Here is a 16197-nt window from a genome sequence, read left to right on the forward strand (position 1 = left end):
ATGTGCATTGTATCGCAAACAGAAACTGCCGACCCCAGCAACTCAGCCAGTGAGAAACCATCACCACCCTGAACTCTTGCTTTTCTCCAACGTACTTTCATTCAAAACAAACCCTCCCAGTTGCCTCCTTTTTCTCTATAAACTAATGGTTGTCTCCCTTGTTTGTTGGATTTGTCTGTGGTCCACCATAGCATGCACACCCTGAACTGCAATTCCTTGGCTATTCCCAAATAAACTCGTTTTTCTGGTAGAATAACTGGCTGTTTTATTTTTAAGGTTGACACAACTTAATTGAGAGACTTCCTCATTAGGAAGCTCATGAAGTATATGGTTTATTTTACAAGGTCCCAGCAAAAACTGAAGGAAAAAGTGAGCAAATTTCCATGAAAATAACTGGCTGAAATACAGACACATACGTACTTGGGATGCTATCATTTATTTAGAAGCAGTGAGACAACAAAGGCTAAACAGTTAAATGGATTTTTAAAAATCTATTATAAAAAGAATTATTGTCAAATGAGAAATAATTTAAAACAACCAAAAATTCCACATGGTGTTTCACAGCTTAGAAAATAGGATGATTAACAACACTCTATTGAAATTGAAACTGCAGAGATGATAAAACTCTCTAGAGAAAAGGCCAAAAGGATACTTAAAATTTGAATGCAGTGGGGAGAAAAGGATGAGCAGATGGAGGACAGAGGATTTTTAGGGCAGTGAAACTATGGTATTAGTGAACACCTGTCATCATCCATTTGTCAAAACTTCTAGTATCTAAGTATCACACCGAGAGTGAGCCCTGATGTAAACCACGGACTCTGAGTGACACTGATGTGTCAACAGAGGTTCATCAATTGCAACACGTGGGGGGCTGTGATGGTGGGGGAGGCTGGGAATTATGTAGAGGCAGAGAATAAATGCAAACACTTGCACTCAATTTTGCTATGAACCTAAAAAGGCTCTAAAAAAATAAAATCTATTGTAAAAAAATGTTAATGTGAAACTTACTCATTGGATGCAGCAGACGGCTTTGATTTTGTTAACTCTTCACCTGATTAAAAAATTGAAACATTGTTAAAAAATTCATAATCTGAGAAACTTTTTAATGTAAGGAGAAACATGACACACACAGCTCATTACTATGAACACTTTAAAACTCCTGGAATAACATAAAATATAATTTAAACAATTATGAAGAAAAAAATAAGCCTTTAACAAGCTTTCTATCATGCTTAAGAATATTAAAATAGCTGAATTTCTGCTAAATCTTTGGTAAGAAATGACATGTCAACCAAACTATAATATTCATTAAAATAAAACTGCTGTTCAGAAGAGAAAATATGGGCTGCAACTGTAAAAATTAGAAAAAATGTTTAAATACTTCTGAAAGTATTACTCAAGAATTATAACTGATGAATCATGAAAGCATTTTTCAAGTTCTAAGAATATTATTAGTGACTGTTATATTGACCAGAAATAGTCATGGACTCTTGAAGAATGTCCTACTCTGAACAGGTAGAATTTTGACAACAACCTAAAGCAGCAGCCTCCTTCTTGAGAAGGCAGCTGTATTGCTACCTTTCGCACTGCAATGTGAATCATTTCATAAGCAACTAACACAGGAGCATAGCATCGGCGATGCAAAAGTCATGTTGCTTCATGAGCAATTCTCCCTGGACCTTAAGGTTTTGCATCACCAAGCAATAGCTGACGAACACAAAAGACATCAACATGGGTAACTGCAGCAGAGCGTGAGGAATACCACACTGTACGTGATGCCCATTCACGCCACATTCTACCATTGGGCTCAGTTTGGCCATTTGTTTTGCCTCAAAGTGCTTACTGCACTCCATCTTTCCATATTTTGCCCTCACCTCCATAACTCAATTTCTCCCTTTTATCCTCATTTTCTACACATCCCTTATCATCAAGGGACTCAAAAAATAAAGTCCTACTTTTAGTTCGGTATTTATTATAAATTTAATAGGTCTTTTTAATTGTGTTAGAATTGTATTAGGATTCATGTTACAGTTTTTATCAAGCGTCATGTTTGTAAAACTGCACAGCTTTTGAGTTGACTGCCTCAACTCTTTTTCCCACAACCCTTGTTATTTGCACGAGTCTACAAAAGATGTTAGCGTTCCAAAAATGTTTTTAGTAAAGTTACTATACTAAAAGCCATATAATAGAAACTGCAATCATGATATGACTTACACATAGGTAAAGCTAAAGCTTACTCATCTTATAAATGCCTTCCAGCTCATGAGGCAGAGTTATGCCAGTTGAACATTCTTAATCAGAAGCTACGCTTTGGCTTTGTTGACTTCTGAAAAATGTTGTAGCCATGTATTTAAGTTTAAGGTATATCTCAACACTAAAAGAAATAATATAGATAAGTTGTCTCCTGTTTAAAGTAAGTATCTTTTCTAGTCTGTTGTCAAGGCTCATGATGAGAAAAAAACAGTTATTTCTATAACTACATATGTAAGGCTACAAGCTTAGCAAATTGCCTGATAAATTTTAATAGACATAAAATAACCAATTTAAATGTCAAACTTACTAGACGAATTCCGATTCATCTGCACCTAAAACAGAAATGCAAAAACTCAGTGCCATTAAACAAATAATTTAATTTGTTAATGAAAAATTTGGTAAAATGTTAATACTGGGATCCTAATTTTAAGTTGTTTTTAGTATATCGGCTCAATTGTAAACTATATTTACATAGAAAGATATATAGAAAAAACTTTCAGTAGTTTTTGTTTTCTAGTGAAAATATAAGGCATGTACCTTTAACATTCAATAATATCTACAGCAAAATACTGTAACTTGTTATTTTAAAAATTTAACATAAATATTTTGAAAATGAATGTTTAAATATTACAATGATTTTATAAAGTCAATAGGTAAAAATATAAAATATTGCACTTACTGGGCTGTGTCTCTAGCAGTACATGGAAGGAAAAAGAAAGACACAGTGTTCATTTTAGAATTTAAAATATCGTATTTTCCTGCTCTAATAATTTGTCTATTCCCTTCTGAATCATACCTAAAATCTATACATCTTAAAACACATACATTGTTGAGGGAAAACACACTTAAGCTAGATAAGCAAACTGGGCAATGAAATATACTCACAATATCCTCCTTCCAAACTCAATATTAACTACTAAACTTTTGCAAAGTATTATTTATTTTCTGAGTATGAAATTAATACATGTTCACTGTTTTTTAAAAAATAGAAAAGAGAAGGGCTGGCCCAGTGGCGTAGTGGTTAAGTTTGCACACTCCGCTTTGGCAACCCAGGGTTTGCCAGTTCGGATCACGGATGCAGACCTAGCACCACTCATCAAGCCACACTATGGAGGTGTCCCACATAATATAGAGGAAGATTGGCACAGATGTTAGCTCAGGGACAATCTTCCTCAAGCAAAAAAGAGGAAGACTGGCAACAAATGTTAGCTCAGGACCAACCTTTCTCATTAAAAAAAAGAAAACAGAAAAAAGAAAAGAGAGAAGAGCACAAAGGAGAAAATTTAAAACCATCGAGGATTTCACTACCCAGAAATAGATGCTTAACATTCGGTATATACTCCTCTAGGCTTTTATTTATTTACATACATAATTTTAGGTTGGCTTTGCTCTTACACAACGAACATTTTTAATCGTTTCACAAATTCCTATTTCATATATATACCCATAATTTAATCTTGGCATTAATCTTAATGTTAAATATAATGGAAGAATAAAATCTATCTTTTTGGTGGAAAAGACAGTTCCAAAATTAAATTGCAAAAGCACATGACTGAGAGAAAAACACTTTTTTCCAAACAAATATACATAGATACTTAAAGTATGTAATTAAATAACAGTACAGAATGGTGAGAACTTTTATTCTCCATTATCAAGAAGAGGAGGTCTAATATCAATTATGATGAGCATATACAGATATACTACATTGTTATTCTAAGACATGCTTCTTCCCATAGTTTAACTTTTCTGGGTTTAGAATATGACATCAATAAAAAGATCTATTAGGGTGATATATTTTTCCTCCCTCAAAAGTTATTAAGTACGGTATGTTAGAACTGAGGAATTAACCACTATCACTAAGAACTCTTACCTGTGCCGTTCCTTGTATGAAAAGTATGGAAAAACAAACATGTAGTGACAGACAAAAAAATGCGAAGATATAACTTAATCTTTAAACTCATCATTTTACAGAATTTCCTTTTACATAAGGGTCAAAAAACACGGACGAAAAACTTTAACATTAGATGAGGAAAAGATTAACAATGCCAGTTCACAAAATTCTGCCTGAGACATAAAATAAAACAAATGGCAGAAATAGTGGATACTCTACATTTTCGATTCCTTGTAAGACACTTTCAAAAGGAAGCAAAACTAAGCCAAACTCACATGTTCACCTGCCTACATAAACATTATAAAACCGTATACTTTAATAAAGCCGAAAAAAGTTATAAACTAAATATTGCCTCATCCAACCTGCTTAACTACTGCTAAGTGATGTTTCATTTATTATTATTCCTAAAATTAAACAGATGCAGGCAGACAAGGTTAAAAAAAAAAAGTCTTCTAAGAAGCACAAACATGCTCATCTTCTTACTTACAGATACTGCTGGGGAGAGTGTGATGTTTCCTATGGACACTTTCAACTCATCCAAGGAAGCCACGGCGTGATGCGAGTTGTTTGGGTGCACAGGCTTGATCTCTATCCGGTACTTCTTTGGCTCTTCATCTTCAGAATCAGAATCACTAGATGAGTAGAAATGGTTCTCTTTGGTATGTGAGTATCAGTTAAAGAATTGTGTTTAAATTACCCTAATGCATAACCAGTTTTTGCACATTTATAAAAAGGAACAAAAACCTTTAAGAGATAAGAGGGACTTTAGAGAAATATAACTACTAACTTTTATTAATAAAAACATGTCAAATGAAGAACATGGAGTCACATTTTATTATAATTAACAATTTGAACAGTCTTTATTAAATAATAAATTATGTTGTTCTAACTGTCTACTGTATGCCAACACAATCCATAAGAATATCCGCATGATAAAAGGATATCATTCTGATTTGCTTCTGGTTTTATACTATAGCCTTCTTCATCTACATCAGGAATGTTCTATGGGAAAAAGAAAAAAGAACTTTACTGTAACGATGGCTCCAACTACAAATATATTAAAGATTAACAAAATAGCCTTAACTATTACCGAGGGGCTATATCATTTATCAAATATCAACAGGTTAACAAAATTACTAACACTGTGGGAAAATCACATCGTTTTAGTTAGTTTCAAATCACAGTCCACGCTTCAGATGTCTGAAGGAGAAAAGCCTTGTAAAATGAAACAGAGGGAGAGAACAGGTGTTCGGGTAGGAATGCCAGCAATTCCACGCATAACCAAATTTTCACAAGTCTTCAAAGTGAAGAAATAAAAGCACAAGACTGTGTGTGTCTGGGGAAGAGAGGTGGTGAAATCAGAGGACTGACAGCTTAAGTAAATGGAAGTATATATCAAAAATATAGAAAAAGAGAAATAAAAGGCTACCAAGAAAATTAAAACTCTACTAAAATACCATCTCTTACCCATGAGACTGGCAAAAATTCAAAAGCTTGAAAATACACTTTGTTGGCAAAGCTGTGAGAAAATGTACTCTTATGCACTTTGCTGGTACAATACAAAATAATATAATCCCTACAGACAGAAGTTTAGCAATATCTCTTCCACCCAGAAATTCCATTTCTAGGAATTTGCCCCGAAAATACACCCCCAACAATTTAAAAATACATATGAAAGAAGATTATTCATCAAAGATTATTTATAACTCAAAATTAGTGGAAAGTACCTACATGTTAAAGCATAGTTGAATAAATTATGGCACATACACAAAATGGAGTACTATGCAGCTATTAAAAAAACAGATGAGAAAGGCTTCTGTGAACTGATAATCAAGTAACTTCCAGGAGATACTGCTAACTGAAAAAAGCCAAGTATAAAATAACATATACAGTATATCTTTTAAGCGAAAAAGGGAAAATTTCAAAACATATAGATATCTGCTTATCTTTATATAAAAAAAAACACTGGAGGGATAAATCGGAACACAACCAAGTTGGCTGCCTACAAGGGAGGACAATGGAATAGAAGGGACACAGGAGGGAGGACACTTCTCTGTGTGTCTTTGTGGTTACGTAAGGGAACATTCCTACTTTTAGGAAACACATACTTAAGTATTCAGAGATAAAGGGCCATAATACATAGAATGTGTGCTCAAATGGATCAGGAAAAAATATTACACACACACACAAACACATGCACAGATGTAGGGAGAATGTAACTGTTAAAGCAAATGTAGTAAGAGTTAATGGTACACAAGTGTTCTTTGCACTAATTGTATTCTTGTATTTTTTTGTATGTTGGAAGTTATTTCCAAATAAAAGTTTTAAAAAGAAAAAAACACTACCAAGAAATCAGTTGTAATTGGACAGCCAATACCCTTCTACTAGCAAAGTGTGTCGTTCCTTCTGCAATCACTTGCTAAAGCTCAGCAAGAGGAACATGAAGGATTGCTCATCTGACAGGCACAGCACTAGGTGAAGAACTAAGAGCAGAATTTACACGGCCACAGCTTCCAGGCTGAATGAACAGTCTAATGTCGTCAGCAGTGAATTGACAGACTGGATTAGAGTCTAGAGGTAAAGGGCAGATTCCACAGATAAAAAGTTGACAAGTGATGTCGTTATGACCCTAGCAGTAGAGCACTTTCTTTGAGTTCTACATCCTGCCTGCTAATGTGCAAAGAAACTTTGTCAAATGTGGATTCATTAGTAACCAGAATGAGAAGTTTTTTAGAATACTTTATTCCTATTTCCAGAATATACCAGAAACAAACATAGAAGATGGTTGATCTTCTAGAAGTTCTAGCTGGGATTTGCCAACTGACGCTACTTTTAAATTTGTTTACAACATGCTATACAGTATGATGCAATAATTTAAAATACGGAGCTGTTTCAGATAGGACTGAGTAAGCTGTTTTTGGATCAACCTCCTGCAGATTACAACTATAAACGCTGCTCAAAATACATAAACAACTATCTGAAAGCACTAGAGAGTGAACTAGAGCCACCATTTGAAAAGCTATAAAGTGGTAACGCTCAAGAACTCTATAAATAAACCAAAATGGAATTCTAAAAAAGGTTCAAATAATCTAAAGGCAGGAAAATGAAAACAAAAAACAGAATGAACAGAAAACAAAAAATAAAATGGCAGACTCAAGCCCTGACACATCAAAAATTACATTAAATAAAATGATACAAATATAACAAAAGACAGAGACTGGCAGAAAGGATTAAAAAACACATGACCGACAGAAAGTCAACACGGAAATTACAGAATTAAATGAAAAACTGGACCAGATGGACTTAAGAGATATATATAGAACACTCTATCCAAAAACAGCAGGTTACACATTCTTCTCAAGTGCACATGGAACATTCTCAAGGACAGACCATATCTTGGGAAACAAAGCAAGCCTCAACAAGAGGGTTGAAATAATATCAAGCATCTTTTCTGACCATAATGCTATGAAACTATAAATCAACTATAAGAATAAAGCCAGGAAAGGGGCAAAAATGTGGAGACTAAACAACATGCTACTGAACAAACAATGGATCACTGAAGAAATTAAAGAAGAAATCAAATATTATCTGGAGACAAATGAAAATGAAAACACGCCATATCAACTCATTTGGGACACAGCAACAGTGGTCCTAAGAGGGAAATTCATTGCAATACAGGCTCACCTCAATAAACAAGAAAAATCTCACATAAGCAATCTCAAACGACACCTAACAGAATTAGAAAAAGAACCACAAACAAAGCCCAAAGTCAGTAGAAGGAGGGAAATAATAAAAATTAGAGCAGAAATAAATGAAATTGAAACAAAAAAGACAGCAGAAAGGATCAGTGAAACAAAGAGTTGGTTCTTTGAAAAAATTAACAAAGTTGACAAACCCTTAGCCAGGCTCACTAAGAAAAAAAGAGAGAAGAATCAAATAAATAAAATTAGAAATGAGAGAGGAGAAATCACAACGGATACCACAGAAATACAAAAGATCATAAGAGAATACTATGAAAAACTATATGCCACCAAATTGGACAACCTAGAAGAAATGGATAAATTCTTAGACTCTTTCAACCTCCCAAAACTGAAGCAGGAAGAAATAGAGCATCTGAATAGACAAATCACAAGTAAAGACATTGAAACAGTAATCAAAAATCTCCCCAAAAATAAAAGTCCAGGACCAGACAGCTTCTCTGGAGAATTCTACCAAACATTCAAAGAAGGTTTAATACCTATCCTTCTCAAACTATTCCAGAAAATTGAGGAAGATGGAGCACTCCCTAACACATTATATGATAATGAAGCCAACATCACCCTGATCCCCAAACCTGACAAGGACAACACAAAGAAGGAAAACTACAGGCCAATATCACTGATGAACATAGATGCAAAAATCCTCAACAAAATTTTGGCAAACCAAATACACCAATACGTCAAAAAGATTATATACACCATGACCAAGTGGGATTTATACCAGGGACACAGGGATGGTTCAACATCCGCAAGTCAATCAACGTGATACACTACATTAGCAAAATAAGAAACAAAAACCACATGATCATCTCAATAGATGCAGAGAAAGCATTCGACAAGATACAGTATCCATTTATGATAAAAACTCTGAATAAAATGGGTATAGAAGAAAAGCACCTCAACATAATAAAGGTCATATATGACAAACCCACAACCAACATCATACTCAGTGGGCAAAAACTGAAAGCCATCCTTTTGAGAACAGGAGCAAGACAAGGGTGTCCACTCTCACCACTCTTATTCAACATAGTGCTGGAGGGTTTGGCCAGAGCAATTCGGCAGGAAAAAGAAAATAAAAGGAATCCAAATAGGCAATGAGGAAGCGAAACTCTTGCTGTTTGCAGATGACATGATCTTATATATATAGAAAACCCCAAAGAATCCACTGGAAAACTATTAGAAATAATCAACAACTACAGCAAAGTTGTAGGGTATAAAATCAACATACATAATTCAGTAGCATTTCTATACTCTAACAACGAACTAACAGAAAAAGAACTCAAGAACACAATCCCATTCACAATCACAACAAAAAGAATAAAATAAATTTAACCAAGGAAGTGAAAGACCTATACAACAAAAACTACAAGACTTTCCTGAAAGAAACTGATGATGACATAAAGAGATGGAAAGACATTCCATGCACATGGATTGGAAGAATAAACATAGTTAACATGTCCATACCACCTTTAGCAATCTACAGATTCAATGCTATCCCAATCAGAATCCCAATGACATTCTTTACAGAAATAGAACAAAGAATCCTAAAATTCATATGGGGCAACAAAAGACCCCGAATGACCAAAGCAATCCTGAGAAAAAAGAACAAAGCTGGAGGCATCACTTCAAAACATACCACAAAGCTACAGTAATCAGAACAGCATGGTACTGGTACAAAAACAGGTGCATAGATCAATGGAACAGAATTGAAAGCCCAGAAATAAAACCACATATCTATGTACAGCTAATCTTCAACAAAGGAGCTGAGGGCATATAATGGAGAAAAGAAAGTCTCTTTAACAAATAGTGCTGGGAAAACTGGACAGCCACATGTAAAAGAATGAAAATTGACCATTCTTTTTCACCATTCACAAAAAATAAACTCAAAATGGATCAAAGACCTAAAGATTAGGCCTGAAACAATAAGCCTTCTAGAAGAAAATATAGGCAGTACACTCTTCGACATTAGTATCAAAAGGATCTTTTCAGACACTATGTCTTCTCAGACAAGGGAAACAACAGAAAGAATAAACAAATGGGACTTCATCAGATTAAAGAGCTTCTTCAAGGCAAGGGAAAACAGGATTGAAACAATAAAACAACCCATTAACTGGGAAAAAATATTTGCAAGTTATATATCTGATGAAGGGTTAACTTCCATGATATATAAAGAACTCACACATCTCAACAACAAAAAATCAAACAACCTGACCAAAAAATGGGCAGGGGACATGAACAGACATTACTCCAAAGAAGATACACAGATGGCCAATAGACACATGAAAAGATGCTCATCATCACTAATCATCAGGGAAATGCAAATCAAAACTACACTAAGATATCGCCTTACACCTGTTAGAATGGCAAATGGAACCAAAACAAAAAGTGACAAATGTTGGAAAGGTTGTGGAGAAAAAGGAACCCTCATACACTGTTGGTGGGAATGCAAACTGGTGCAGCCACTATGGAAAACAGTATGGAGATTTCTCAAAAAATTAAAAACAGTAATACCATATGACCCAGCGATCCCACTACTGGGTATCTATCCAAAGAACTTGAAATCAGCAATTCCAAAAGTCCCATGCACCCCTATGTTCGTTGCAGCATTATTCACAATAGCCAAGACGTGGAAGCAACCTAAGTGCCCATCAACTGATGATTGGATAAAGAAGATAACGGTATATATACACAATGGAATACTACTCAGCCATAAAAAAGGATAAAATAGTCCCATTCACAACAACATGGATGGACCTTGAGGGTATTATGTTAAGTGAAATAAGCCAGATAGAGAAAGACGAACTCTGTATGACTCCACTCATAGGTGGAAGTTAAACATGTAGACAAAGAGAACTGATTGGTGGTTACCAGGGGAAAAGGGGGATGGGGGTGGGCACAAAGGGTGAAGTGGTGTACCTACAACACGACTGACAATAATGTACAACTGAAATTTCACAAGGTTGTAAACTATCATAATCTTAATAAAAAGTAAATAAAATAAAATCAACACATGACCAAACTATATGCTACCTACCAGAAATCCACTTCAAATATAACAACATAGGTAGACTAAAAGTAAAAGAATGGAAAAAAATATACCATGCAAACATTAATTTAAAAGAAAAGAGTGGACTGTCTTACTATGAGACTTCAGAAAAACAGAGTTCAGAAAGAAAACTGCCAGATTCAGAGACGGACATTATGTCCACAAAAAATCTGTGCACAATTGTGCAAGGCAACTTATTTCTAAAAGCCCAAAACTGGAAACAACTAGATGTCCTACAACAGGTGACTGGTTAAACAAACTCCGATGGATCTACCCCACGGAATTCCACTCAGCAATAAACAGAAATGAACTCTTCATACACGCAACAACCTGGATGAATCTCCAGAGAATTGTGCTGAGTGAAAAAAGCCAATCTCAAAAGGTTACATACAGTCTGATTCCACTTAAATAACATTCTTGAAATGTCAAAATTATAGAAATGGAGACAAGATTAGTGGTTGCCAGAGGTGAAGGAGGGGTGAGGATGGAGGGCAAGTGGCTATGAAAGGCAATCAACGGGAAAGAGCCTTGTGGTAATGGACATGTTCTGTTTTGACTGTCTTAGTGTCAATATCTTAACTGTCAGTGTATAACAGTAGTTTTGCAAGATGTTACCAACAGGAGAAACGGGTGGGGTAAAAGGCACACGGGACTGCTCTATACCGTCTTTACAACTTTCTGTACGTTGACAACTATTTGAAAATAAAAACTTTCATTTAACAGTGTAGTAAGTTTTCAATGCTAGAACTATTCACAGAAACCTGATACTAATAAAAACTTACATGTTACCTGTTTACCCCTTTGTCCATTCAATCCATGGTTTCTATATTAGGGCCCCACAATGCTGGAGCAAAGTGTTAAGACAAAAGCAGTGTGAAGAAGAAAGAGAAGTAACTTCACTCACCAATCTTAAAGGCAGTTTTGGTGGATAGTAGTGGTAGTGATTTAAAAAAATATATTAAGATAGAGCTCACAAGTCATTGGAATGTTTCTCAATCTCTCTGTTCAGAAAGGGGAAATCGGTCAAAACCAAAAGAAAAGACCAATTCATACTTCCTTGGTCAATCTTCAAAGGATGTCGTCCCTCAAAATAATTTTTTTAAATTACACAGACTTTAAAAAGGAACAAAAAATGAACAATAATTTCCCTACCAAAGTAGACTACTGATTTTAAGTAATTAGTAAGACCAGCCATAAATGAAAGGCCATAAATAGTCCATAAATAAATAATAACAGGCCATAAATAAAACAACAAAAAAATGAAAGCCCGCTATCCCTGCTGACCACCAGTGTAATCCTCTGTGACCCCCAAAGTCCAAGTCAAGTTCTGTTTTGAAACCACAAGAAACCACAGTCAAGTGTCTTGTAACTCATTCTCTTTAAAAAAGGGAACACATATACCCACACATTTTCAAAACACCATTACTTAAGAAATGATACTTGCTTTTACTTAGCAAGCTCCTTCCACATCAGCAGACGCAGAACAACTTAATTCTATAACATCTGATTACTACTTTGTTAAGTGAATGTTTAATAACGTATTTAACCAATCCTCATTTTCATGCATGCTTTAGTGTTTCCAGTTTTTTGTTCTCTCTGCCTCTACCCCCTCCCTCTATATATGCATAGATCTTGATCAAGCACATATATATATACACAAAGTTTGTAAAGACAGCCATAACAGGAAACCCCTAGCGATAGGACTGCAGGGTCAAAAAGAACACACATTTCTTATTCGAGGAGACACTGCCAAGTCTCCAGAAGACAGATGGTACCAATTTACATTCCTAGCAACAGTATGAGTATATCAAAACTTTTGCCAACATGATAGGTGTAATAGTAATTGTATCAGAATTAGACTACTATTTTGAACAATATTTCTTACGGTTAATCACTACTTTTATTTCTTTTTATCAAAATTACCTGTTTTCCTTTTCCTACTGGGGCGCTTGCTTAGCTTTTATACTAATTTATATAAAACTTTACAAAGGAAAGTAATTAGCCCCTTGTTACATGTCTTGCTAACACACTCTGCCAATTTACCTGTAGTGATTCAAATCCTTCTATAGTATATTTTTTCTAATTTTATAAGTTTTTCATTTCTACACAAATTTATCAATAATTTCTTATGGCATCAGAATTTTGTGTCCTCTTTAAAAGCCCTTTTCTAATTCCAGATAAGTACTGACTAAAAATTGGTTAATACTGATCATTATAGAACAGTATCAATGAACTGAGAGAACTGAAAATGTTTCTCTTGAGAGTATATATAAAGTAATAAAACATGAAGTATTAAGGATTTTATTCCATGTTACTACCATCAAAGAAGCACTACAAATAATTAATTTAGAAATAAAATGCACAATGAGTACTAAGCCAAGGGCACACATCTGTGACCTTCTCATTCAGTAGGAGCCCAGCCACCCAGGCAGACAAGCAGCAAGGGGCACACCATCGCTCCAGACGACTCGAACCCTAGAGTTCATCAGAAGTCTACTTTATTTTCACTATAAATTTATTAACAAATCATAATATTCTATTTTAAAGCTGAAATATGAAACAAAAATACTAGTTTTATTTTACTTAAGTAACAGAAAACACAATGTTTCACCAAATATCTGGTTCTTTATTTCGGTACATCTTCATGCTGTAAAAGACCAAGGTGTTTTGGGGCAAGAAACAAGAGCTGTGCGGACAAGAACGATGAGCAAAGCAGACAGCGCGACGCTGCTACACTTAGCAACACGACAAGTGTCCAATGGACAACTTGAAAAGGCGTTTGTCTACACATTAATCACACCATTTGGAAAATCTACTTTCCCATTATAACCACAGGGAGCTCCACTCTATGTCTTCATTAATTATATAGAAAGAAATAGATTCAAACAAGAAATATAAACAAATTTTCTTTAAAACAAAATACACACAGAAAAGTACTAACCATTGGTTGTTGCTATTTCTTGTAAAATGGTAATCTCTTAAAACTCAAACACATGGCAAATAAAGTAGTATTTTAATAGATCTAAGAATAAGTTAGTAAGAGCACCACATTTTAAGAGTATGAAGATCTGAGATCTGGCATATTTCCCAGGAAAAAGCAATACGATATGGCACCATTCCAATCTTAAAAGCAATGTGTCCACTTTTCAAAGGTAGTTAGAACTACTCTCTATTTAAGAGGAAAGTATCTGGCAATATAAAGCCAAAAACTCATCTGTAAAGTAATTTTAATAGTGAACTTACAATAACCTAGTTAGTATTTCTCTCAGAAAGATTTGTAAACAACTCAACCCAAATATGCTGGTCATTTCCTAATGAAAATAGCCTATTTAAATTACTTATATCAAAGTAAAATGTACTTACAAGTGAATCTGCATCAGGGCATTCCCTACGAAAATAAACAAAGTATTAGAAATATTCAACTATTTGAAATATTCAAATACTTGAACTATTAGAACTATCTCATAATTATACTATATTGAAAGCGTTTACCTTTATTTAAACATAACTTTTAAACTCTACAAAAATATTTAGAGAAATCAAATTATGAAGATTAAAATATATCAAATGATTTTAAAATTCAAAAGAAGGTATTCCTGTACCCATAATCCATACCAAAATAAAACATAAACAGCTCACAAGTATTTTAAAAACTACTTTCAAAAGTGCTTTTTTCCCATGAATATACACATATCATGGAATATACACACATCATATCAAGGAAGCTGTCAGTCCTGCAAGGATTTCTAGTGGCTTTTAATTCTTTAGGTAGAGAAAGTAAAAAAAAAATAATTCCCCTAAAGAGGAAAGCTTGGCTTAAAAAAATATATTTATATTATTGGTAAATAACATTTTTAAATAACATTTTTTTAAAACTTCAGTTTCATCTGAAGTACTTCCCCTAAGCTAATATATACAGAAGTCAAAACCAGTTTTCTCCAAATGTTAAATGAGTAGTTAGGCTTCCAGCTGCAATAGTTTTCTAGTTTAATGTAACACGCAGCTGAGAACTGGTATTTTATCTTTTAACTGATACACAAATATGCATTTGGATATAAACTAGCAGAAACTACTATTCTAAATGTAAAACTAAAATATAAAGAAGACCAATCAACCTTCTCAATTAACCAAATATAGATCTAAATATATAAAATTAAAGACACTGAAGTCATGAGGAATAAGCTTAGAAGAAATTCTATGTAAACATTCTAAAATAAATTAATAAACAAAAATTATAGAGCATATGTAAAGGCATTTGGATTAGGCACACATTCCTTGGCTTGAGACAGTTAACGCAGATACTATTAGAATCTGCCACTCCAACTATAAACCGGAAACAGGCAGGAGGTACACCTGAAGAGCCAAATGAGCAATAATAAAAAGCACTGAGAATATATAAGATAAACAGGTAATCTCTACCTACTTGAAGACTAAGCACAAATCAGAAGAAGCTTAAGATTGAAGAATTTTGTTAAAAGATTAGATGCAACAGACTGAAAAAATGAAAAGAGGAGGAGAGGACTACGCTGCTCGAAATCCAAACGGAAGCACCAGACAGAAAGGGCAAGTGCAAACCCCGTGTGTCTTTACAGCCATTTAAGAGTCACTTTCAATCGCAAATTTTGAAAAACAGCTTCCTCATTATTGGTAGATGAGGAATATTACATCAAAAAAATCTATGCACACTCTGAGGAAATGTTCCAGAAAATGCACTATAGTAACAAACTCAACCCCTCTACAGAATCAAATCAAATGACATGTTAGAACAGTTCTTTCTTCTGTTCTAAAAAGATAGTTTAAATATAAACTAAGTGCACAAGTTCCGAACAGCTGTGTAAAGGCTTTCAGCCCGACCTCTCCAGGCTGTGCACAGCACTCAGCTGGGCGCCTTCACAGTGGGCTGCGGAGGCCGCAGACAAGGGCGGGGAAGGTCAGGCTCTGGGAGGGACCGCTCTTCCAGGACTGCTGGCATTCCCAAAGCCTTCAGGCCAGAAGAGGAAGCATGCCAAGAGCCTCGGCAGTTCAAGCAAAGTGAGTCCTAGCATTCTTCCTGCCAGGAAGCGCTGGAAGAAGGCAATCGTGGGGCAGAGGTTTAAGCATCGGTTTTCCGCCTTCTCTTTGGGAAAAAATATTCCAGTATCCAAGCAGCCTAGTGATCATTGGAAAATTACTGATCGTGGAAAACTATTTTAAAAACATGGAATATACAAAAAATATTATAAACTCCTTGAATAAACAGCTGTGAAAAC

General features: G+C 34.7%; 1 protein-coding gene across 3 annotated transcripts in view; it reads right to left on the bottom strand.

The window, feature by feature from the left end:
* The window catches only part of FCHO2 (FCH and mu domain containing endocytic adaptor 2), a 115456-nt gene that overhangs the window by 40615 nt on the left and 58644 nt on the right, over positions 1-16197 (bottom strand). For all 3 annotated transcript variants that reach the window (XM_070233489.1, XM_070233488.1, XM_070233487.1), the window contains 6 exons: positions 14312-14336; positions 5086-5146; positions 4632-4804; positions 2933-2944; positions 2561-2585; positions 1009-1051 (listed from right to left, as the gene is read on the bottom strand). In XM_070233489.1, coding sequence (XP_070089590.1) covers positions 1009-1051; positions 2561-2585; positions 2933-2944; positions 4632-4804; positions 5086-5146; positions 14312-14336 — 339 coding nt within the window. The remainder of the gene's footprint in view (positions 1-1008; positions 1052-2560; positions 2586-2932; positions 2945-4631; positions 4805-5085; positions 5147-14311; positions 14337-16197) is intronic.

The sequence above is a fragment of the Equus caballus genome, chromosome 14, assembly GCF_041296265.1.
Source record: "Equus caballus isolate H_3958 breed thoroughbred chromosome 14, TB-T2T, whole genome shotgun sequence".
Classification (NCBI taxonomy): domain Eukaryota; kingdom Metazoa; phylum Chordata; class Mammalia; order Perissodactyla; family Equidae; genus Equus; species Equus caballus.